The sequence below is a fragment of the Parambassis ranga genome, chromosome 15, assembly GCF_900634625.1.
Source record: "Parambassis ranga chromosome 15, fParRan2.1, whole genome shotgun sequence".
Lineage (NCBI taxonomy): Eukaryota > Metazoa > Chordata > Actinopteri > Ambassidae > Parambassis > Parambassis ranga.
Window position 1 is genome coordinate 21810532 of NC_041035.1, and position 23042 is coordinate 21833573.

General features: G+C 44.9%; 1 protein-coding gene across 1 annotated transcript; it reads left to right on the top strand.

Moving 5' to 3' along the window:
• Positions 1-3515: 3515 nt before the first annotated feature.
• LOC114446895 (NLR family CARD domain-containing protein 3-like) lies at positions 3516-20167 on the top strand. The gene is made up of 11 exons (XM_028422784.1): positions 3516-4340; positions 4810-4865; positions 5213-5347; positions 7457-7591; positions 7764-7842; positions 7964-8174; positions 8336-10109; positions 14034-14207; positions 16469-16642; positions 19535-19708; positions 19809-20167. The coding sequence occupies exons 2-11, from the start codon at positions 4858-4860 to the stop codon at positions 19819-19821; spliced, it is 2877 nt and encodes a 958-aa protein (XP_028278585.1). The 5' UTR covers positions 3516-4340; positions 4810-4857; the 3' UTR covers positions 19822-20167.
• The last annotated feature ends 2875 nt before the right edge of the window (positions 20168-23042 follow it).

Below are 23042 nucleotides of genomic sequence, written 5' to 3' on the forward strand. Positions count from 1 at the left end.
AACTGACGCAGCACATGCTCCGCCTCCTCCTCACCTGGCCAGGTAAGGTTGAACGAGGCCGGTTCTAGGCAGGGGCAAGAGGGGGCAGTGCCCCTCAAATAAATGTCTTAGACGTTGATAAAGCACGTGTTAATATACTCACAAATTTAATATATTACACGTTGACAAAATGATCATCGGTAGCAGAAAAATCCAACAAGAAGGGGAACTTTTTATTAGCGTGTCTGTCCGTGCGCTGTGTGTATTCACAGGCTGCAGCGCACACACACCCTGAGTAAACATCCAATCAGCGTCCGTATGCAAATGAGTCAGCACGTGGTCTAACGGTGTAGTGACAGGTTTCAGTGGTTACGGAGAGGAACGACATTGAAGAAGCTGCACACACACATCTCGGGGAGTGTGAACACTCCGCACCGAAACGAACTTTGTTCTTGTTCTTGCCACCTCGGGAGCGAGGAGAAAGTTCTTTGTTCTCGTGGAGCATGCTCCCAGCTCTACAACAAGCAGAGAGACGTGTCCACGTCCACTGAATGTGACTGAAGACAAATAGCCGCTGTCTGACAGAGCCCTGCTAAAGCCTCAGACTGTAGTTCTGTTCTGTTTCACCGCTGCAGTTTCTACAAAGCCAGCGGACTATTTCCACTCCAGCTCCAGCAGGACACAGACACTGCAATGCCTCCATTTTATGTGGAAGTTTTTACAAAGGGAAACAGGAGGCTGTGGTTGTAAAGTGGACAGGAGTAAAAATACACATAAAACAAACAAATAATAAAAAGAGGAAACATCACATGATCTATAGCCTGTCTGCTGGGCTTTATGTATTTTACTGTTACTTTTATTCTTAAGACCTTTTAGCTTTGTAAACTTAAACTTTAGATTACATGTTTTAGAGAATGAGACCATCCAGATAAATGTCATGTTGTTGATGAATAAAATCTGGATTAAGGAGATTTTATTTATTCAATGTTTATGTTTCAGTTCCCCTGAGGGATCCACCTTACAGTGGTCAGGGGGACTGCGTGCCTCAGAGCTATACCAGCAGAAGCTTGTTGGACAAGTTGGACAGGTCTGAAGGTAGAGGCTGGACAAAGTGCAGTCCACTTCTCCAGGCTTTGGACACAGCTAACAACCCAATTCAGCAAGGACCATACTGTCACTGTAAGACCAGAGGACAAAGGGCTTCAACATGAGGTGTACACATGAGGCCCCCTTCACATTCTGACTGCCCCTCATACATCCTGTCTAGAACCGGCCCTGCTTGGAGAAAGTCTTAATGTGTCTCGAGCCTTTGGGATTTGTTCTGTTTTTAAAAAGATGGTGGTATCATCAGCGAGCTGACTTCTGATCAATCTGTGGTTATTCATGTCTGATCCTTGGATGTTTGAGTGTGTGACTGTTAAAGACCGTAATTCAGTGGCTACAATAAATAAGAGAGGTGAGATGCTGCACCCTGGCCGGATCCCTCTCTCCACCTTGAACCTGGAACATGTGGCTCTGACAGGGAAACACAGTATTAATATTAGTGTATAACATAGCACTCATGTTGAGGAACACATCACCAAACCCAAAGCCTTTGACTGTATTGATAATAACAGCATGTTGGATGGAGTCAGATGCTTTGTGGAAGTCCAGAAACAACATGAAGCCATCATCTTCAGTTAGGTGATTATAATCCAGAAGGTCCAGAACCAGGATGTTATTATGGATCAGCCTTCCTCTGAGACATCCTGACTGAGTAGGGCCAATCATATTAGAAATGACACTTTTTAATCTTGTTGCCAGAACTTTAGTCTTTGGAAATATTCACGGATCATTTTGAAGTCAAAGCTTGAATAACAATAACATTGAATACCTGGTGAAATGGAGATTAAGACGTTTCAAAACTTTTTTCTCTTGATTTTCCCACATTTGATCAAACGTAACAGTTTTTAGGACCCTGCAGACACCCTGCAGCAGGAGGAGGAAGAAGGTCTGACTGCTCAAAGATTACTTTCACTTTGTCCTCCGCCTGTGGCGCAGTGTCTCTGTCTCTGTGATGGTGAGTCTGTCTGTGTGTCTGTCTGTGTGTCTCTGTGAGGACTCTCTGTCTGTCTGTGTGTCTCTGTGAGGACTCTCTGTCTGTGTGTCTCTGTGAGGACTCTCTGTCTGTCTGTGTGTCTCTGTGAGGACTCTTGTCTCTGACTGTCTCTGTGTGGACGGTCAGCTCAGTGAGGTGGAGCTTTTGTCCAGCAGCTCTCTGCTGCAGCCTGAATGAAGTCTGTCCTCTGTCTCGTCCCTCAGGTGTTGAAGTGTCCTTCATGTCTTCGTATTGATTTCTGTTTGAACTATATTGATGACTTCATGGTGTCGGCAGCATTTCTGTGATTGTTGGAACATTTCCTGTAAAAGCTTGTTTGTCTTGGGGAGGATCTAAGATGGCCGCCGTGAAGAGAGACTTAAATATTTCCTGAAGGAGCTGCCCTCCATTAGTTTAATACCACACTTGGACTTAATTGTAAAGGGACGCTTTAATCCTTGGGAATATTTTTGACACTATTGAAGCTACAGGCCACTGAGTCCATGTAGTGGTTTGTGGTTCAACCTGTAAAGAAGTAAACAGCACTGACATGGTCCATACATGTTGGCTGTGAGGTGAGGTGCACGCAGCCGTGGTGCACAGCTCCACAGCGGCCGTGGCTGTCTGCCAGTGACACAACAGCAGTGTTATTCACAGAAATCCCAGATTACTTTCCTGGGGTCAGGGATCCACACGACACAATCAGGGCCACATATAAAGACATCTGTTCACCTTTCTTCTTACTTCTTCGTCTCACACACTTAAACCACAGAGAAAAGAAGGTTTTACACAGCTCATATGAGAGTAAACACTGCATTTCAGAGAAAACATGTGAACCCAGAGAATGAGACCGGGGATGAACCGTGAAAAGGCGGTCAACAGAAACTTCCCTCTCTCCTCCTAACCCCCTGTAGGTGAGTGAGTGCCCGTTTTATAAATTCCAGCTGTCAACACCTGCGCCCACGTGACACAAATATTTTCATTTTACTATGGATTATCTTATTTTTTGCTTCTGTAGCCTATTTGTGCCGATGCAAAAATTAAATTTTATTTTATTAATACTTTTATGATGATCTACCTAGCATTGTTTCATATGTCTTCTCTGTTAATATCTCTGCTCATGCATGGAACACCTGCAGTCTCCCTCTGGAAGGTTTTTCTGATTCCTTGTTCACCTGTCAATCAGCGGCCTTCTGTTGTATATCAGCGGTTTGTTAGTGTGTTGTGCCATCTGCTGGCCATATATGAGAACAGCACGGTTTCTTTATTCGTCATTTTATTGTTTATCATTTGAGACACTAAGATTGTCACGTTTATAATCAGAACGAAGATGAAGCAAAACGTGGTGTGTGTCCTTCAGGACAGTCAAATCACATGGAAGTCAATCCAATCTGATTTAAAGTCAGTAAACAGACGTTCTTTCTGTGTTTAAGTGTGTGAGACAAGAAGAAGAAGTAAGAAGAAAGGTGAACAGATGCTATTGGAAACAAAACTCACTTTATTTCTTTCCTGAACCCTGATGTCTGTGCAGTATCCAGGCTTATATACAGTCTGCTATGATCCAGACCAAGATCCTTCTGGCACAGGAGATCGGTGATGGATTAGTGTGGTCTGACCTTCTTCTCTGCTGATAGGCTGATGCAGACTGAACTAGTGGCTGAGCGGAGATCTCAGAATATTAGAAAACGCCGTACGGCGTGTGACGTCATAACGGCGCTTTCTGCGGCGTACGACGTAAAAAACAGTTTAAAGTGTGGCGGAAATGTGATATGAATGGCTGGAGGTAGGCTAACAGCCCGTGCTAGGCTAACAGCCCGTGCTAGGCTAACAGCCCGTGCTAGCCGCCCGCCGCTGCCCAGCCTCCTTCTAGCTAATGTGCGGTCTCTGGATAACAACACAGCGGGAAATAAGAGAATGCTGCGCTCTGGTTTCCACTGAAACCTGGCTCTGAAGTGGATTGTTAGTGACAGATATAAGGATCACCTCCCTGTCTTTGCTGAGTTGGAGGAAGCTGAAACAAAGACTAACTAGTCTAACAGAGAACAGGTTGGTTAGACTCAGAACACCGGAAGCAACAGAAGCTTTAAATCAGAACTGACACGTCACAACTGGCAAGAAGTAAACAACACTAACAGCTGATCATGGGCCGGTTATGTTATTTTAAATCAACACTGTAAAAGAACTGAGACTAAAGCCCAACAGGATGAAGAAACCTTGAAATAACACAGGTCCAAACTTTCCCTGCTCACACTGTGAAGCAGCTGGTTCTGTTACAGGTCAGCAGGTTGGTACATATTTAGAACTTGTCTGTAAGTGACGGGCTTTATAACTTAAATTCATTCTAATTCAAGAGCTGTGTTTTTGACAGATGAACTCATGTTAGGGTGATGTGTCTGTTTTAGGCATAAAACTGTGGAATGAGCTTGATGCTACATTTAAAACAAGCTGTTGTTAAAGTTCAAAGATCTTTAAATATCAGTTATTAATGACTACAAGGAAATGTAAAGGAAACCCTGAAGGTACATTATGTGAACAACAAGCAGCACTGGTGTGTGACTGAACTGAGTCAAATCTTTGTTTGGCTGACATTTTGGGAGAACTTAGGACGTTTTAGGATGGTAGAAATTCACCATGTGCTTCAGCCTGGTGCCTTTTTTGGGTTTGAGGTGGATTGTGTAATTGTATTGTGCGCTGTGTGTATGAAATGATTCATTCATTCTTTAAGTCCACATGTGTTGTGTTGTCCTCTGCAGGGGAATAAAGAGGAAGAAGCACATCTGTCCCTGCAGCTGCTCGGCAACATGAGCAGGTAACACACAGACACACACAGTAACACACACACACACACACACACACACACACACACAGTAACACACAGTCACACACACAGACACACACAGACACACACACAGTAACACACACACACACACACACACACAGTAACACACAGTCACACACACAGACACACACAGACACACACACAGTAACACACACACACACACACACACACAGTAACACACACAGACACACACACACACACACAGTAACACACACAGTAACACACACAGTAACACATGGCTCCTTTCTTCTGGTAGCTGCTTCTTCCTCCTGCAGTCACTGTGAAACATCAGCTGATGATTTTTATCTCTGTACCAGGAACAGGAAGAGACCAGACTCACCAGAACCAGGACCAGGACCAGGACCAGGACCCAGCTGTGTGTCTCTGAGGAGTGATCAGTCAAAGGATGACTGCATGAACTTTAAAGGAGAAGTCCGGTCTTCCTTGAAGCAGTAAGATCTGAGTTTCTTCAAACAGCTGCAGGTTCAGAGCTGACGGCCTGTTTCAGAGCACTTTGCAGTTTTTTACGATTTCTTAGGCACGATTTTAAAAACAAGGCTCATTTTGTCAAAACTCTACACACGATCCACACTTCTACACACAAGGAGCAGAGCATCTCAGATCTTTTCAAAATGAAACACTTAATTCAAACTGTACAATAATTCACCAACAGCCCATTTTGGTGCCACATGGTTCATACATCGGATTCTGTTTGAACCACTGACACACTGCTGCACTGGATCTGAAACACTTGTCACATTTCTGCCTTTCTAATGATGCAGTCTGGGTCTGATTATTTTTCTCTTTTTGAGATATTGTTAAAGAACATGACCCTTCCACCGCCGTGCTGAAAAGAACTCCTCCATGGGGTTTAGGAAGGGGGAGTATGGTGGAAGGTACTGAACTGTGAATTATGGGTGTGGATGAAACCAGTTTTGGAGCGGAACGATGGAAAGCTGCATTGTCCCAGACGACAGTGTGTTGAATCTGGTCCCTTTGGTTTGCTGCTGTGATCATATTGTGTAATCTGTCTAAACATGTTGTAAGGACCCAGGGTGGCGGTGGAGGACCCATTCTGTGTAATGGCAGCACAAAGGGTGATGTTACCCCCACGGTGCCCTGGTACATTGACCACAGCCCTGTGGCCACTGATGCTTCTGCCCCTTCTTCTCTCTGCTGTCAGGTTGAATCCAGCCTCATCAATGATATAAACTCATGCAGGACTTCTTCCACATCCATTTACAAAACTCTCTGAAATACAGCAAAATATCACATTGTGTCATCAATATACTGTAGGTCTGCTGCACAGTAAAATGACATGTACTGTACAAAGGTTGTGTGCAGCACACAATGCTACACTTAGTGAACACAACATACCAACACATGTTCACGCCGCAGGACTTTCACCTGCCTGAATTTCTTTCAAACGGCACTTTATACAGTTGTTTCATCACAGCTGGATGTTTTTAAAGGACACGGCCTGTTGGACATTATTGAAACTTTGTTGATCATTGACAACATGGGCTTGAATTTCTCCAAGTCTGATGCATTATTGAACTTGCCTGTTGCCTTTTTATAGTGCTTAAACCTGATCGCTGTGTCTACAATTAAGCACCAGTGTGTGCACACCTGCTGGCTGTGGGTAACCAATTGGTTCATGAGGTGTCAAATTCATTCTAGGACATTCACGAATACTGAATTTTAATATTCATCGAATTCTTACTAAAAGTCGACGGAATAGTCGAATATTAGCCAGAAGTTTTTTTAAATCTACGCGCCACCGATGCTGCCAGTGGTGGTCATTGGATGGAGGTTCAAAACCTCTGAATGTGCCTCAGACTGTTTGAAATACAAGATCAACAGCGGATAAAAAACTGATACCAACAAACATAAATGTCCAGCGTTACATTAAGTTTACAGTTGTAATTTATTGAAATAACACATACATTACAAAATCGTCAGGTTAACAGAAAATATAGGCTATGTTGTAAACAAAAATGTAAAACTTAGTCTACTCATGTAGAGAAGATTGAAGCAAGGCGTCTGGACTTGTAGAGTTTTCTAGAAGACGTTTCTCTGCTCATCAAGCAGCTTCATCAGTTCTAACTGTTGGTGGGAAACATGGTTTATATGTGGTCACAGACCTCAGTGGGTGGGTCTGGGTAAAACTTAAAAACAATAGCACTAAATGTTTCCATGGTTACCTGTGATGGTCTGGCTGACTGGGCCACGTGTGTCTAACGACTATGAAACTGCCGGAGGCCCACAAGACCTTGCTCCTTGAGTGTAAGGTTTTGTTAATTGTGGGAAAGTTTTAATTTTAGTGTGTAAGCAATTGAAAAAAAACTGTAACACACACAGTAACACACACACACACAGTAACACACACAGTAACACACACAGTAACACACACAGTAACACACACACACAGTAACACACACACACACAGTAACACACACAGTAACACACACAGTAACACATGGCTCCTTTCTTCTGGTAGCTGCTTCTTCCTCCTGCAGTCACTGTGAAACATCAGCTGATGATTTTTATCTCTGTACCAGGAACAAGAAGAGACCAGACTCACCAGAACCAGGACCAGGACCAGGACCAGGACCCAGCTGTGTGTCTCTGAGAAGTGATCGGTCAAAGGATGTCATTGTTGAATTTAAAGCAGAAGTCCGGTCTTCCTTGAAGCAGTAAGATCTGAGTTGCTTCAAACAGCTGCAGGTTCAGAGCTGACGGCCTGTTTCAGAGCACAGCCGTGTGTGTTCAGCACAGAACACACACTCTGGAAGCAGCTGCTGTTTCTGCATGTGTGCTGACATCATGTGACATCATGTGGGCTAACTGTTCCTGATTGGTCCACAGAGTCCACCAGCAGAGCTCAGAGACTCCCGGTGGTCCGTCTGCCCAGCAGCATCAGACACAGCTGGACTCCATATTTCTGGTGTGTACATGTAGAACAGCTGCTGGTCCATGTGTTGTTGTGTCTCCATGCTGCACTTTGTAGACCAGCGGACTGTCAGTCTGTCCAACATGGACCTGATGTTTGTGTCTCTCTGTTCCAGCTGCTGGAGGACAACATCCTCACTTTTGTGAAGGACGAGCTGAAGAAGATCCAGAAGCTTCTGAGTTCAGATTACCCAGAATGCTGTGAGAGCCAGAGGGAGGATGAGGAGGATGAAGAGCAGAGGAGGAGCAGAGAGTCCTTTGTGCAGATCACGGTGGACTTCCTGAGGAGGATGGAGCAGGAGGAGCTGGCTGAGCGTCTGCAGAGCAGTAAGAGGATTTAAGAGCTTTAACATGATGGAAAGAGGAAATGAAGTTTCCATCTACACACTCTGCTGTTAACATGATGCAGACATCTGCAGCACATCTGTCACTTCTGACTGAAGACTGTCAGGAAGTTCAGTCACTCATCACATTTACTGTTTGTTCAGGATCTGCAGGACCTAAACTCAAGTCTAACCTGAAGGAGAAGTTCCAGTGTGTGTTTGAGGGCATCGCTAAAGCAGGAGAGCCGACCCTTCTGAACCAGATCTACACAGAGCTCTACATCACAGAGGGGGCGACTGCAGGGGTCAACGAGGACCATGAGGTCAGACAGATTGAAGCAGCATCCAGGAAAGCACACAGACCAGAAACCCCCATCAGACCAGCAGACCTCTTCAAAGGCTCACCTGGAAGACAGGAACCAATCAGAACAGTGATGACACAGGGAGTGGCTGGCATCGGGAAAACAGTCCTAACACAGAAGTTCAGTCTGGACTGGGCTGAAGACAAAGACCACCAGGACGTCCACTTCACATTTCCATTCACTTTCAGAGAGCTGAATGTGCTGAGAGAGAAACGGTTCAGCTTGGTGGAGCTTGTTCATCTCTTCTTCCCTGAAACCAAAGAGGCAGGAATCTGCAGCTTCCAGCACCTCCAGGTGCTCTTCATCTTTGACGGTCTGGATGAGTGTCGACTTCCTCTGGACTTCCACAACACTCAGGTCCTGACTGATGTCACAGAGTCCACCTCAGTGCATGTGCTGCTGACAAACCTCATCAGGGGGAAGCTGCTTCCCTCTGCTCGCCTCTGGATCACCACAAGACCTGCAGCAGCCAATCAGATCCCTCCTGACTGTGTGGACATGGTGACAGAGGTCAGAGGGTTCACCGACCCACAGAAGGAGGAGTACTTCAGGAGGAGGTTCAGAGAGGAGGAGCAGGCCAGCAGGATCATCTCCCACATCAAGACATCACGGAGCCTCCACATCATGTGCCACATCCCGGTCTTCTGCTGGATCACTGCTACAGTTCTGGAGGACATGTTGGGGACCAGAGAGGGAGGAGAGCTGCCCAGGACCCTGACTGAGATGTACATCCACCTCCTGGTGGTTCAGGCCAAAGTGAAGAGGGTTAAGTATGAAGGAGGAGCTGAGACAGATCCACACTGGAATAAAAAGAGCAGGAAGATGATCCGGTCTCTGGGGAAACTGGCTTTTGAGCAGCTGCAGAAAGGAAACCTGATCTTCTATGAATCAGACCTGACAGAGTGTGGCATCGATATCAGAGCAGCCTCAGTGTGCTCAGGACTGTTCACACAGATCTTTAAAGAGGAGAGAGGCCTGTACCAGGACAAGGTGTTCTGCTTCATCCATCTGAGTGTTCAGGAGTTTCTGGCTGCTCTCCACCTGATCCTCTGTTACACCAACAGGACCACAGAGGGGCTGGAGGACTTCCTGGGAGACGACTACAGACACTCCTCTCTGGATGACTTCCTGAAGAGAGTCATGGAGAAATCTCTGCAGAGTAAACATGGACACCTGGACCTGGTGGTTCGCTTCCTTCATGGCCTCTCTCTGCAGTCCAACCAGAGGCTCTTAGGAGGCCTGCTGGGTCAGAGAGAGAACAGTCCAGAAACCATCCAGAGAGCCATCAACAACCTGAAGAAGATGAACACTGATAAAATCTCTCCTGACAGAAGCATCAACATCTTCCACTGTCTGATGGAGATGAACGAGCTCTCAGTCCATCAGGAGATCCAAGAGTTCCTGCAGTCAGGGACCAGATCAGAGAAGAGACTCTCTGAGGTCCACTGCTCAGCTCTGGCCTACATGCTGCAGATGTCAGAGGAGGTTCTGGAGGAGCTGGACCTGAGGAAGTACAACACATCAGAGGAGGGACGACGGAGACTGATTCCAGCTGTGAGGAACTGCAGGAAGGCTCGGTGAGTCCAGATGTGATGATGATTGTGAATCAGTGCAGATTAGTGGTTCAGGTCTTCACAGATCCACACTGTGTGGTTCTTCAGAGGTCCACATGTCAGCTGTGTCTTTGTCTCAGATGTTCTTCAGCTGTGTTGTTTGTGTTGAAGGCTGTTAAATCTCTGAACACCATGATCGGCCTCAGTGTGTAACTGTAGCTGCAGCGTTACAGTGATGACATCATGGTGATGATGTCACAGTGATCTGCTTTCACACGGACAGAATCATCCAGAATATTTACAGAACTCCATGTTCTCTGCTCCATCTGCAGATTACAGCACAGATTAACAGTCTGATGAGGATTATTGTTTCATGTCAAACAGTCAGACCAGACAGGCTGAACCACTGATGTGAAGAGCAACATGTCCAACAGGACGTGTCCACCTGTCTTCAAATAAGGTCCACATTAAGTGTCTTCTTTAATAACATGTTTTCTGTTTTTGGTGTTTGACAGACTTTCTAACTGTGGACTCTCAGAGACTCACTGTGAAGTCGTGGCCTCAGCTCTGAAGTCCAACCCCTCCCATCTGACCGAACTGGACCTGAGTGGGAACTTCCACCTGCAGGATTCAGGAGTGGAGCAGCTGTGTGTTGGACTGCAGAGTCCTCACTGCAGACTGCAGGCTCTGAGGTCAGTTGTCATTATTATCATAGATGATAACAATGGAAGTCCATTTTGTCTCAGACTGCACAGAGCACTGGTAGAGAAGGATCCACAGACAGTTTGACTGAAGGACCATCATCTTCTTCACACTGGTGTCCTTTGGACGTCTTCCTGTCCAACAACAGAAGCAGAATGATATATAAGTGAGAATATATGTGTGCACAGAGAGTGGTAGAAAAGGAGGCTGATGTAAAGGGATGGCAGAACAATCCTCCTCCTTCCTCCTCTCAGGTTTTAACAGCCTTTAAAACGTAGCTAGTGGCTGGAGTTCAGTACATACACTGTGTAGAAATGATTCTAATGAAGTCCGGCCAGGACAGGCCTCTGAAATGCTCCTGTTAGTCAGGCCTGATTTATACCAATGTTTCACTGTCTGAATATCACATCAGAAGAAGAGCATGGTGCAGTTTCAGCCCCACCACACCTGAGTCTGCATGGTGTAACAGGTCCCAAACGGATTATCTGTACACAGATAAGAGTGAAGATGAGAGAGGCGACAGTTCTTGTGGGCAGTGCAGCTCCGCTCCATAGAATTTAATTAAAGGTATCCAAAAAACAGCAAAATACAGAGGCTAGTTACAATATCATTGCTTTCTGCTGTATGTCCTGTTTATGTTCATGAAATGTACATATACACACGTCATGTTTTATCTTCATCTGTCTTGAACAGGTTAGTCTTCAACATCATGTGTTCAAATAAGTAAAATAGAGGTTTAGCTGAAAATATTCCAAATAGAAACATCCAAACATGTTCAGTGTATATGCTGCACTAATCTCAAACATTCCGTTCAGAAGGAAACAAATGCATCTTCATGTCACAGTCACACATGTAACCAGCTTCACCTCATAACTTGATATAAGCGTGCTTACTCTCTGGTTATGAGTCTAGCTTTAACTTACCACAGACGATTCGTAAAACATAAATCTACCAACACGGTCTGAATCATATGAGGCCACAGTTAAAAGAGTTTCTTTACCTGAAAAGGGAAGAGCTTTCAATAATAACCCTGACACGCGATTCTTCCTGTCTGGCAGCTTTATGCAGAATGAAGAATCCTCCAGTGAGCTCCCCTTTCCTGCTTCTGCAGGCATAAGTGATCCATCATGAGCAGGCTACGTCAGCAGGTTATAGATCAGTTGTTTAGGTAAATCTCTTTTAGATATTTACAGCTTATTTAGTGTTTTTAACCCTTTTATAGCCTTTTTACTCTTTATATAAAACTCTTAAATAAATATATGGACAGAGATTAAAAAACAAACTACGATATTAAATGTGATGCGGTGCACCTAAGAAAAAAGTTAGTCTAGAGCCCTGGAACATCTCAAATAAAGAAAGAACATCTGATTGATCATCAATGATTTCATCTGTTTTTCTTTATTCAGATTGTGGAGCTGCAGTCTGTCAGAGATCAGCTGTGCTGCTCTGGTCTCAGCTCTGAAGTCCAACCCCTCCCATCTGACAGAGCTGGACCTGGGAGGGAACGACCTGCTGGATTCAGGAGTGGAGCAGCTGTGTGGGTTTCTGCAGAGTCCAGACTGCAGACTGCAGACTCTGAGGTCAGTTCTCTGTTCCTGTTGTAGATGTTTGATGTTTAATGGATGTTCACACAGAGCTTCATCCATGAATCTGTAAATGATCTTTAGTTGTTCTAAATTCAGTCTGTGGTCACAAAGACCAGTGTTTGTTACAGAACATGTCCTCTGTTAGTCCTTAAAGGGAATGTTTGTCCTCTCTGATCCTCTGAACTCTGATTAGTTTCAGTGTTTACTTGATGAATACATGCAGCTGATTCAAGTATTGATCCAGTATTGACCCTGTAGAGACAGACTGAGGTCAGCAGCATGTTATTGATCTGTGTGACATGGACAGGTGTGTGAATGTTGTGCTGACATGTTGATGAGGACACAGTGATGTTGATCTGAACACAGGGCTCTAGAGTGCGACCTAATTTCTCATGTTGCAACCAAAAAATATCTGAGGTGGCACCGGTGCGACCAGCTGTTAGAGGGCGACACATTCTCTGCGACTCTCTCCCTGTGGTCCAACAACAGACACACATCAGGCTCATATCGTGGTCTAAACCAATCAGAGACAGTGAAGGGTGGGACCCCCGTGTGTGTATGTTTGAAACTGTGTCTGCTGCAGTCAGACCGAGACCGCAGGAAATCCAGAAGAAGAAGACGAATCTGTGAAGAGCTGATGCTGTGTGCTAAAGCTTGTTCCATACGCCACGAGAACAGAGAAATCTGTTGTGACGAGAACAAGAACAAAGAACAAAGTTCGTTTCAGCCTGGACTTTTTGAAACGTGTGCAGAACTCATACGGCCCTCTGACTTCACCACACAGCAGCACACAGACAGACAGACAGACAGACAGACAGACAGACAGACAGACAGGTATTAAAGATGTCTCACTGGTGAACAGCAGGAACCACAGTTCAGGTGAACATGTAGCGGAGGAGGAGGGTTTGTTGCTACTATGCTAATTAGCTGTTGACCTGAATGATGATAAGGAGCCGGTCATGTTCAGGGAGGGGGCGTGACGTGCTCGCAGCATTATGATAGAGTGAACAGCAGGTCTGAGGACAGTGTTATCTGACCTGTGTGGTTCATCCATGAAGGCTGATTCACTCTGACTGACAGCAGTCAGCTGGTTTTAAGGAGTTATACCATTTCAAAAGTATTGTTATTATCCTGCTATAGTGGACCATTGACTGCCAGGATGATATCTGCATAAAAGTGTTCCTCCTGTAACAGACAGAATGAAAAGGTTCTGTCAGCTGGAGCTCAGCTTTAGAAAGAGAGGAGACACTGAGGAAGAGGTGAGGAAGATGAGAGAGATACTGTAGCTACACTAGAAACGTGTTGAAGAAAACTAAATATATATCTCAATCACAAGTATGAAATAAATAAAGGTGTATATGATTTGAATATTATTTGAAGTCACAGTGGCAGATAGATAAGTGAGGAGCGACAGCCAGAAAATACAGAGAGAATGATGAGATGAGATGATGAGAGAAGAAAAGAACTTCTGTGTTAAGATAGATGTCAAGTTAAGGCCTGATCCATAAAATATATGGACAGAGATTGAAAAACAAACTACGATATTAAATGTGATGCGGTGCACCTAAGAAAAAAGTTAGTCTAGAGCCCTGGAACATCTCAAATAAAGAAAGAACATCTGATTGATCATCAATGATTTCATCTGTTTTTCTTTATTCAGATTGAGGGGCTGCAGTCTGTCAGAGATCAGCTGTGCTGCTCTGGCCTCAGCTCTGAAGTCCAACCCCTCCCATCTGACAGAGCTGGACCTGGGAGTGAACCACCTCCTGGATTCAGGAGTGGAGCAGCTGTGTGGGTTTCTGCAGAGTCCAGACTGCAGACTGCAGACTCTGGGGTCAGTTCTCTGTTCCTGTTGTAGATGTTTGATGTTTAATGGATGTTCACACAGAGCTTCATCCATGAATCTGTAAATGATCTTTAGTTGTTCTAAATTCAGTCTGTGGTCACAAAGACCAGTGTTTGTTACAGAACATGTCCTCTGTTAGTCCTTAAAGGGAATGTTTGTCCTCTCTGATCCTCTGAACTCTGATTAGTTTCAGTGTTTACTTGATGAATACATGCAGCTGATTCAAGTATTGATCCAGTATTGACCCTGTAGAGACAGACTGAGGTCAGCAGCATGTTATTGATCTGTGTGACATGGACAGGTGTGTGAATGTTGTGCTGCCATGTTGATGAGGACACAGTGATGTTGATCTGAACACAGGGCTCTAGAGTGCGACCTAATTTCTCATGTTGCAACCAAAAAATATCTGAGGTGGCACCGGTGCGACCAGCTGTTAGAGGGAGACACATTCTCTGCGACTCTCTCCCTGTGGTCCAACAACAGACACACATCAGGCTCATATCGTGGTCTAAACCAATCAGAGACAGTGAAGGGTGGGACCCCCGTGTGTGTATGTTTGAAACTGTGTCTGCTGCAGTCAGACCGAGACCGCAGGAAATCCAGAAGAAGAAGACGAATCTGTGAAGAGCTGATGCTGTGTGCTAAAGCTTGTTCCATACGCCACGAGAACAGAGAAATCTGTTGTGACGAGAACAAGAACAAAGAACAAAGTTCTTTTCAGCTCGGACTTTTTGAAACGTGTGCAGAACTCATACGGCCCTCTGACTGCACCACACAGCAGCAGACAGACAGACAGACAGACAGACAGAAAGACAGACAGACAGACAGACAGACAGACAGACAGACAGACAGACAGACAGACAGACAGACAGACAGACAGACAGGCATTAAAGATGTTTCGCTGGTGAACAGCAGGAACCACAGTTCAGGTGAACATGTAGCGGAGGAGGAGGGTTTGTTGCTACTATGCTAATTAGCTGTTGACCTGAATGATGATAAGGAGCCGGTCATGTTCAGGGAGGGGGCGTGACGTGCTCGCAGCATTATGATAGAGTGAACAGCAGGTCTGAGGACAGTGTTATCTGACCTGTGTGGTTCATCCATGAAGGCTGATTCACTCTGACTGACAGCAGTCAGCTGGTTTTAAGGAGTTATACCATTTCAAAAGTATTGTTATTATCCTGCTATAGTGGACCATTGACTGCCAGGATGATATCTGCATAAAAGTGTTCCTCCTGTAACAGACAGAATGAAAAGGTTCTGTCAGCTGGAGCTCAGCTTTAGAAAGAGAGGAGACACTGAGGAAGAGGTGAGGAAGATGAGGAGAGATACTGTAGCTACACTAGAAACGTGTTGAAGAAAACTAAATATATATCTCAATCACAAGTATGAAATAAATAAAGGTGTATATGATTTGAATATTATTTGAAGTCACAGTGGCAGATAGATAAGTGAGGAGCGACAGCCAGAAAATACAGAGAGAAAGCAAACAGGGAAATGAAGAGTGCTGTATGAACTCTTCTTCATCATGGATTTCTGACAGGCAGACTTGTTGGCTAGTTTGTCCATAATATGAATTATCACTTTATTTATTGACTTATTTGTATTTTGCACAAGGTTTAGGTTTTTTCTCTTTCAAATTGCACACTGCTGTTCTTGTGTATCATATCATTTCATCACTTCATACCAAATTGCACATTTTTGCTTCTGCACCTATGTTTATTTTTTACTTTGCTGTAAATAATGTTTATACTGTTTCATTTTTACCGTTAGAGGTATGTTTTTTAGTTTGCTTGAGTGACTGTATTTTGCTGCTGCAATAGTGAAATTTCCTGGCTTGGGATGAATAAAGTATTTTCTATTCTATTCTATTCTATTCTATTCTATTCTATTCTATTCTATTCTATTCTATTTAACTGTGTTCATTATACAAAGTCCAAATTCATTTTAGGATGATATGTATGGAGATCAATGTTTGGACCTCAGTGTTTCTAAAACTTTGGCTCCATCAGGTAAACAGTAGATATAGCTGTAGATGATGAGAGAAGAAAAGAACTTCTGTGTTAAGATAGATGTCAAGTTAAGGCCTGATCCATAAAATATATGGACAGAGATTGAAGAACAAACTACGATATTAAATGTGATGCAGTGCACCTAAGAAAAAAGTTAGTCTAGAGCCCTGGAACATCTCAAATAAAAAAGAACATCTGATTGATCATCAATGATTTCATCTGTTTTTCTTTATTCAGATTGAGGAACTGCAGTCTGTCAGAGATCAACTGTGCTGCTCTGGCCTCAGCTCTGAAGTCCAACCCCTCCCATCTGACAGAGCTGAACCTGGGAGGGAACAAGCTGCAGGATTCAGGAGTGGAGCAGCTGTGTGGGTTTCTGCAGAGTCCAGACTGCAGACTGCAGACTCTGAGGTCAGTTCTCTGTTCCTGTTGTAGATGTTTCAGGTTTAATGGATGTTCACACAGAGCTTCATCCATGAATCTGTAAATGATCTTTAGTTGTTCTAAATTCAGTCTGTGGTCACAAAGACCAGTGTTTGTTACAGAACATGTCCTCTGTTAGTCCTTAAAGGGAATGTTTGTCCTCTCTGATCCTCTGAACTCTGATTAGTTTCAGTGTTTACTTGATGAATACATGCAGCTGATTCAAGTATTGATCCAGTATTGACCCTGTGGAGACAGACTGAGGTCAGCAGCATGTTATTGATCTGTGTGACATGGACAGGTGTGTGAATGTTGTGCTGCCATGTTGATGAGGACACAGTGATGTTGATCTGAACACAGGGCTCTAGAGTGTGACCTAATTTCTCATGTTGCAACCAAAAAATATCTGAGGTGGCACCGGTGCGACCAGCTGTTAGAGGGAGACACATTCTCTGCGACTCTCTCCCTGTGGTCCAACAACAGACACACATCAGGCTCATATCGTGGTCTAAACCAATCAGAGACAGTGAAGGGTGGGACCCCCGTGTGTGTATGTTTGAAACTGTGTCTGCTGCAGTCAGACCGAGACCGCAGGAAATCCAGAAGAAGAAGACGAATCTGTGAAGAGCTGATGCTTTGTGCTAAAGCTTGTTCCATACACCACGAGAACAGAGAAATCTGTTGTGACGAGAACAAGAACAAAGAACAAAGTTCGTTTCAGCCCCGACTTTTTGAAACGTGTGCAGAACTCATACGGCCCTCTGACTGCACCACACAGCAGCACACAGACAGACAGACAGACAGACAGACAGACAGACAGACAGACAGGCAGACAGACAGGCAGACAGACAGACAGGCAGACAGACAGGCAGACAGACAGACAGACAGACAGACAGGCAGACAGACAGGCAGACAGACAGGTATTAAAGATGTTTCACTGGTGAACAGCAGGAACCACAGTTCAGGTGAACATGTAGCGGAGGAGGAGGGTTTGTTGCTACTATGCTAATTAGCTGTTGACCTGAATGATGATAAGGAGCCGGTCATGTTCAGGGAGGGGGCGTGACGTGCTCGCAGCATTATGATAGAGTGAACAGCAGGTCTGAGGACAGTGTTATCTGACCTGTGTGGTTCATCCATGAAGGCTGATTCACTCTGACTGACAGCAGTCAGCTGGTTTTAAGGAGTTATACCATTTCAAAAGTATTGTTATTATCCTGCTATAGTGGACCATTGACTGCCAGGATGATATCTGCATAAAAGTGTTCCTCCTGTAACAGACAGAATGAAAAGGTTCTGTCAGCTGGAGCTCAGCTTTAGAAAGAGAGGAGACACTGAGGAAGAGGTGAGGAAGATGAGGAGAGATACTGTAGCTACACTAGAAACGTGTTGAAGAAAACTAAATATATATCTCAATCACAAGTATGAAATAAATAAAGGTGTATATGATTTGAATATTATTTGAAGTCACAGTGGCAGATAGATAAGTGAGGAGCGACAGCCAGAAAATACAGAGAGAAAGCAAACAGGGAAATGAAGAGTGCTGTATGAACTCTTCTTCATCATGGATTTCTGACAGGCAGACTTGTTGGCTAGTTTGTCCATAATATGAATTATCACTTTATTTATTGACTTATTTGTATTTTGCACAAGGTTTAGGTTTTTTCTCTTTCAAATTGCACACTGCTGTTCTTGTATATCATATCATTTCATCACTTCATACCAAATTGCACATTTTTGCTTCTGCACCTATGTTTATTTTTTACTTTGCTGTAAATAATGTTTATACTGTTTCATTTTTACCTTTAGAGGTATGTTTTTTAGTTTGCTTGAGTGACTGTATTTTGCTGCTGCAATAGAGAAATTTCCTGGCTTGGGATGAATAAAGTATTTTCTATTCTATTCTATTCTATTCTATTCTATTCTATTCTATTCTATTCTATTCTATTTAACTGTGTTCATTATACAAAGTCCAAATTCATTTTAGGATGATATGTATGGAGATCAATGTTTGGACCTCAGTGTTTCTAAAACTTTGGCTCCATCAGGTAAACGGTAGATATAGCTGTAGATGATGAGAGAAGAAAAGAACTTCTGTGTTAAGATAGATGTCAAGTTAAGGCCTGATCCATAAAATATATGGACAGAGATTGAAGAACAAACTACGATATTAAATGTGATGCGGTGCACCTAAGAAAAAAGTTAGTCTAGAGCCCTGGAACATCTCAAATAAAAAAGAACATCTGATTGATCATCAATGATTTCATCTGTTTTTCTTTATTCAGATTGTGGGGCTGTGATCTGTCAGAGATCAGCTGTGCTGCTCTGGCCTCAGCTCTGAAGTCCAACCCCTCCCATCTGACAGAGCTGAACCTGGGAGGGAACAAGCTGCAGGATTCAGGAGTGGAGCAGCTGTGTGGGTTTCTGCAGAGTCCAGACTGCAGACTGCAGACTCTGAGGTCAGTTCTCTGTTCCTGTTGTAGATGTTTCAGGTTTAATGGATGTTCACACAGAGCTTCATCCATGAATCTGTAAATGATCTTTATTTGTTCTAAATTCAGTCTGTGGTCACAAAGACCAGTGTTTGTTACAGAACATGTCCTCTGTTAGTCCTTAAAGGGAATGTTTGTCCTCTCTGATCCTCTGAACTCTGATTAGTTTCAGTGTTTACTTGATGAATACATGCAGCTGATTCAAGTATTGATCCAGTATTGACCCTGTAGAGACAGACTGAGGTCAGCAGCATGTTATTGATCTGTGTGACATGGACAGGTGTGTGAATGTTGTGCTGCCATGTTGATGAGGACACAGTGATGTGGATCTGAACACCTCAAACATCTGATTGATCATCAATGATTTCATCTGTTTTTCTTTATTCAGATTGTGGGGCTGCGGTCTGTCAGAGATCAGCTGTGCTGCTCTGGCCTCAGCTCTGAAGTCCAACCCCTCCCACCTGACAGAGCTGGACCTGGAAGGAAACAACCTGCAGGATTCAGGAGTGAAGCAGCTGCTGGATCTTGTGCAGAGTCCAGATTATAATCTGCAGACTGTGAGGTCAGTAGAGGGGTGGAGTCAGTCTGTGCTGCTTTGCTGCTGATGGAGTCTGTGTGAACACTCACTCACCTCCACACTGACTCTCTGATTCTCTCTGCAGGTGGAGGACATGAAGAGGACGGAGTGTGTCCCCATCCATTTTAATCTGATGGGAGTGGGACCAATCAGAAACCATCGGCAGGATGCTGGTGTGTTATGACCTTCAACTTTGAGGAAGACCAAAGGACATCAGTCTGATCACACAGTATGGATCGATGATCAATACTGTATCTGACTGCACTGATGATGGTTCCAGCTCCATCTCTCTCCTCCATCCTTCATTAGCTGCTCTGAGCTCATCAATCATAAGTTAATGATCTCTGAGCTCATGTCTGACATGATGTTTAATGTCCTGGACTGAATCAGCAGCATCTGTCTGTTTGAACACATGTTATTAAAGATTTGACAGCCATGTTTAAAGGTTTGCTCCTCTTCTTATCATGCTGATGGTTTGTAGAACAGAAGTTCATCAGTGTTAGACAAACACAACCTCAGACCAACAACATGCAGCTTAGTGATGAAGGCAAAATGAATCAGAATATGTGTGGTCACATGATCAGGAAGGAGATGTAATGTCCAAGATGACGCTGTCTCAGACAGCAGCTTGTAGTAGCAGCTCCCATCGTTTTTGTGTGTTTTTTTAGTGTTTAGTTTGCTTATGTATGTCTACTTTTGTTTGTGTTTTTTTTTCAAGTGTTTAAACAACATGATTCGGAGGTTTGAATACTTTTTTTTCCTTTTTTGCGGTGCTTGGGTCACTCATAGCCCCCAGCAGTAATGCCCAGAAGACCGGCATTGTTTGCACTCACGATCAGCTGCTGGCTCTAAGACCACCATCCTTGGTGGTCAGAAAGAAGCCCCAAATACCAGACGAGTTGAGGAGGAGACGATGTGGATGCAAGGCAGGAGTTAAACAACGGATGAAGAAATGACGTTTTAAACCCTGTGTCCCCGCAATCATCACAGGGAACGTCAGGTCTCTGGCTAATAAGATGGACGAGCTGGAGGCGCTCGCACAGACCCAGTGGGAGTACCAAGAGGCCAGTATCATGTGTTTCATGGGGACGTGGCTGCACAGGCTGATTCCGGACTCAAATGTGACGATCCCTGGCTTCCAGTGCGAGCGGACCGAGACACCGCTGCTGCCAGTAAGAAGAAAGAAGCAAGTCTGACCACAACCCCATCCTTCTCTCCCCTTCAAACACACCTGTGGTTCAGCAGCAACTAGTCACTGTGAGGACTGTTAGGAAATGGTGATGCCCTGGAAACCACGGACTGGTCAGTTCTGTATGAACCACGTGGTGACGACCTGGATGGACTAACAGACTGTGTTTCTGATTACAAGTTCTGCCCTGAAAGCTCCACCATGGGTAACAAGTGACCTGAAGGCCCTTCTGAATGAGAAGAAGCTGGGCTCATAGCTGGGGACCGTGCTGAGCTCAGGAGAGTTCAGAAGGAGCTGAAACACAGCCTGAAGGAGAGCAAGGACGCCTACAGGAGGAAGCTGGAGGAGAGACTGGAGAGAAACCAGACCAGGGACGTGTGGAGTGGGATGAGACCAATCACTGGCTTCCAGAGGAAAGGAAGTACAGCAGAAGGGACTGTGGACCACGCTAATGAGTTGAACCAGTTTTTTAACAGGTTTGACTCCAGCTCCCCCTCCCCCAGCTCTCCCCCAATTGTCTTCAGAGAGACCAAAGGACTCCTTCACACCTCCCATCTCTAACACCTCTGCTACCTTCCTCCCCGTCCCCCCTGGTGACATCAAACCCGACCCCCCAGACAGGACTGCTGATCACTTCCAGCCAGGTGAAGAGAGAGCTGGAGAGACTCAACCAGGGAAAGGCCGCTGGTCCTGACGGCATCAGTCCACGGGTGCTGAAGAACTGTTCCAGCCAGCTGTGTGGAGTACTGCAGCACCTGTTCAACCAGAGCCTTCACCTTCAGAGGATTCCAGTGCTATGGAAGACATCCTGCCTGGTCCCAGTGCCAAAGAAGAACCATCCTGTGGCATCGAATGACTACAGGCCAATAGCACTGACCTCACATGTTATGAAGGTCATGGAGCGGCTGGTGCTGTCTCACCTCAGACCCCTCGTGAGCTCCTTCCAAGACCCTGCAGTTTGCATATCAGCCCGAGGTCGGGGTTGATGCTGCAGTGACATATCTGCTGCAGAGGACTTACTCTGGACAGACTGAACACCACAGTGTGGGTCATGTTCTTCGACTTCTCTTCTGCCTTCAACACCATCCAGCCGAGACTGTTTAGGACTAAAGAGAGAAGATGCAGGTGGATGCTCCCCTGGTCTCGTGGATTGAGGACTACCTGACAGGCTGACCACAGTTTGTGAGACTGCAGAGCTGTGTCTGACACCCTGACCAGCAACACTGGGGCTCCTCAAGGGACTGTGTCTGTTCACCACCTACACAGCGGACTTCCAGTACTGCTCTGAGACCTGTCACCTTCAGAAGTACTCGGATGACACAGCCATAGTTGTGTGTGGAGAACGGACAATAAACAATAAACTGGAGTGGTCCACAAACACTGAGGCTGTGTACAAGAAGGGAATGAGCAGACTGTACTTCCTGAGGAGACTCAGGTCCTTCAGTGTCTGCAGCAGGATGCTCCACATGTTCTACAGTCTGTCATGGCGAGCAGCATCGTCTGTGCTGTGGTGTGCTGGGGATCAGGCATTAAAGCAAAGGACGTCAACAGACTGGACAAACTCACCAAAAAGGCGGGGTCTGTTGTTGGCTTTAAGCTCGCCGACCTGGAGGAGGTGGCGAGGGACAGAGTGCTGGCTAAACTGCTGTCAATCATGGACAGTCCCTCCCACCCTCTCCACAGCACTGTGGACAGACTGAGAAGCAGCTTCAGCCACAGACTCCTGCTGCCCCGCTGCTCTAAGGACCGGGACAGGAAGTCCTTCCTGCCGTCCTCCATCAGACTCTATAACTCCTCTGTGACTGTCAGAGCTGAGCTCACTGACTCGGACCAAAGCATCATCACAGCTTCAAACTGCTCAGTTACATTAACTGTGTTTTTATGGTTCTGTCTTCTCCTTGATCTGCTTTATGTGTGTGTCTGTACATATTCTGTCTGTGTTGCTGTCATGTGCCTGTATGTGTATATAAGAGTTTTTGCTGTGTTTATTGTTTTTATCCTTTTAAAATGCTGCTACTACAACTCAGTTTCCCCACAGGGATTAATGAAGTTAATCTTAATCTTAATCTTAATGATTGTCTGAATAACATGGATGCTGTTAACTCTGAAAGCTGAAGATGCTGAAGGGTT

Coding starts and splice junctions, on each gene's coding strand:
- LOC114446895 (XM_028422784.1), top strand. Junction 7,843..7,963: donor AGCTGGACTCCATATTTCTG/GTGTGTACATGT, acceptor TCTCTGTTCCAG/CTGCTGGAGGACAACATCCT. Junction 10,110..14,033: donor AGGAACTGCAGGAAGGCTCG/GTGAGTCCAGAT, acceptor TTCTTTATTCAG/ATTGAGGGGCTGCAGTCTGT.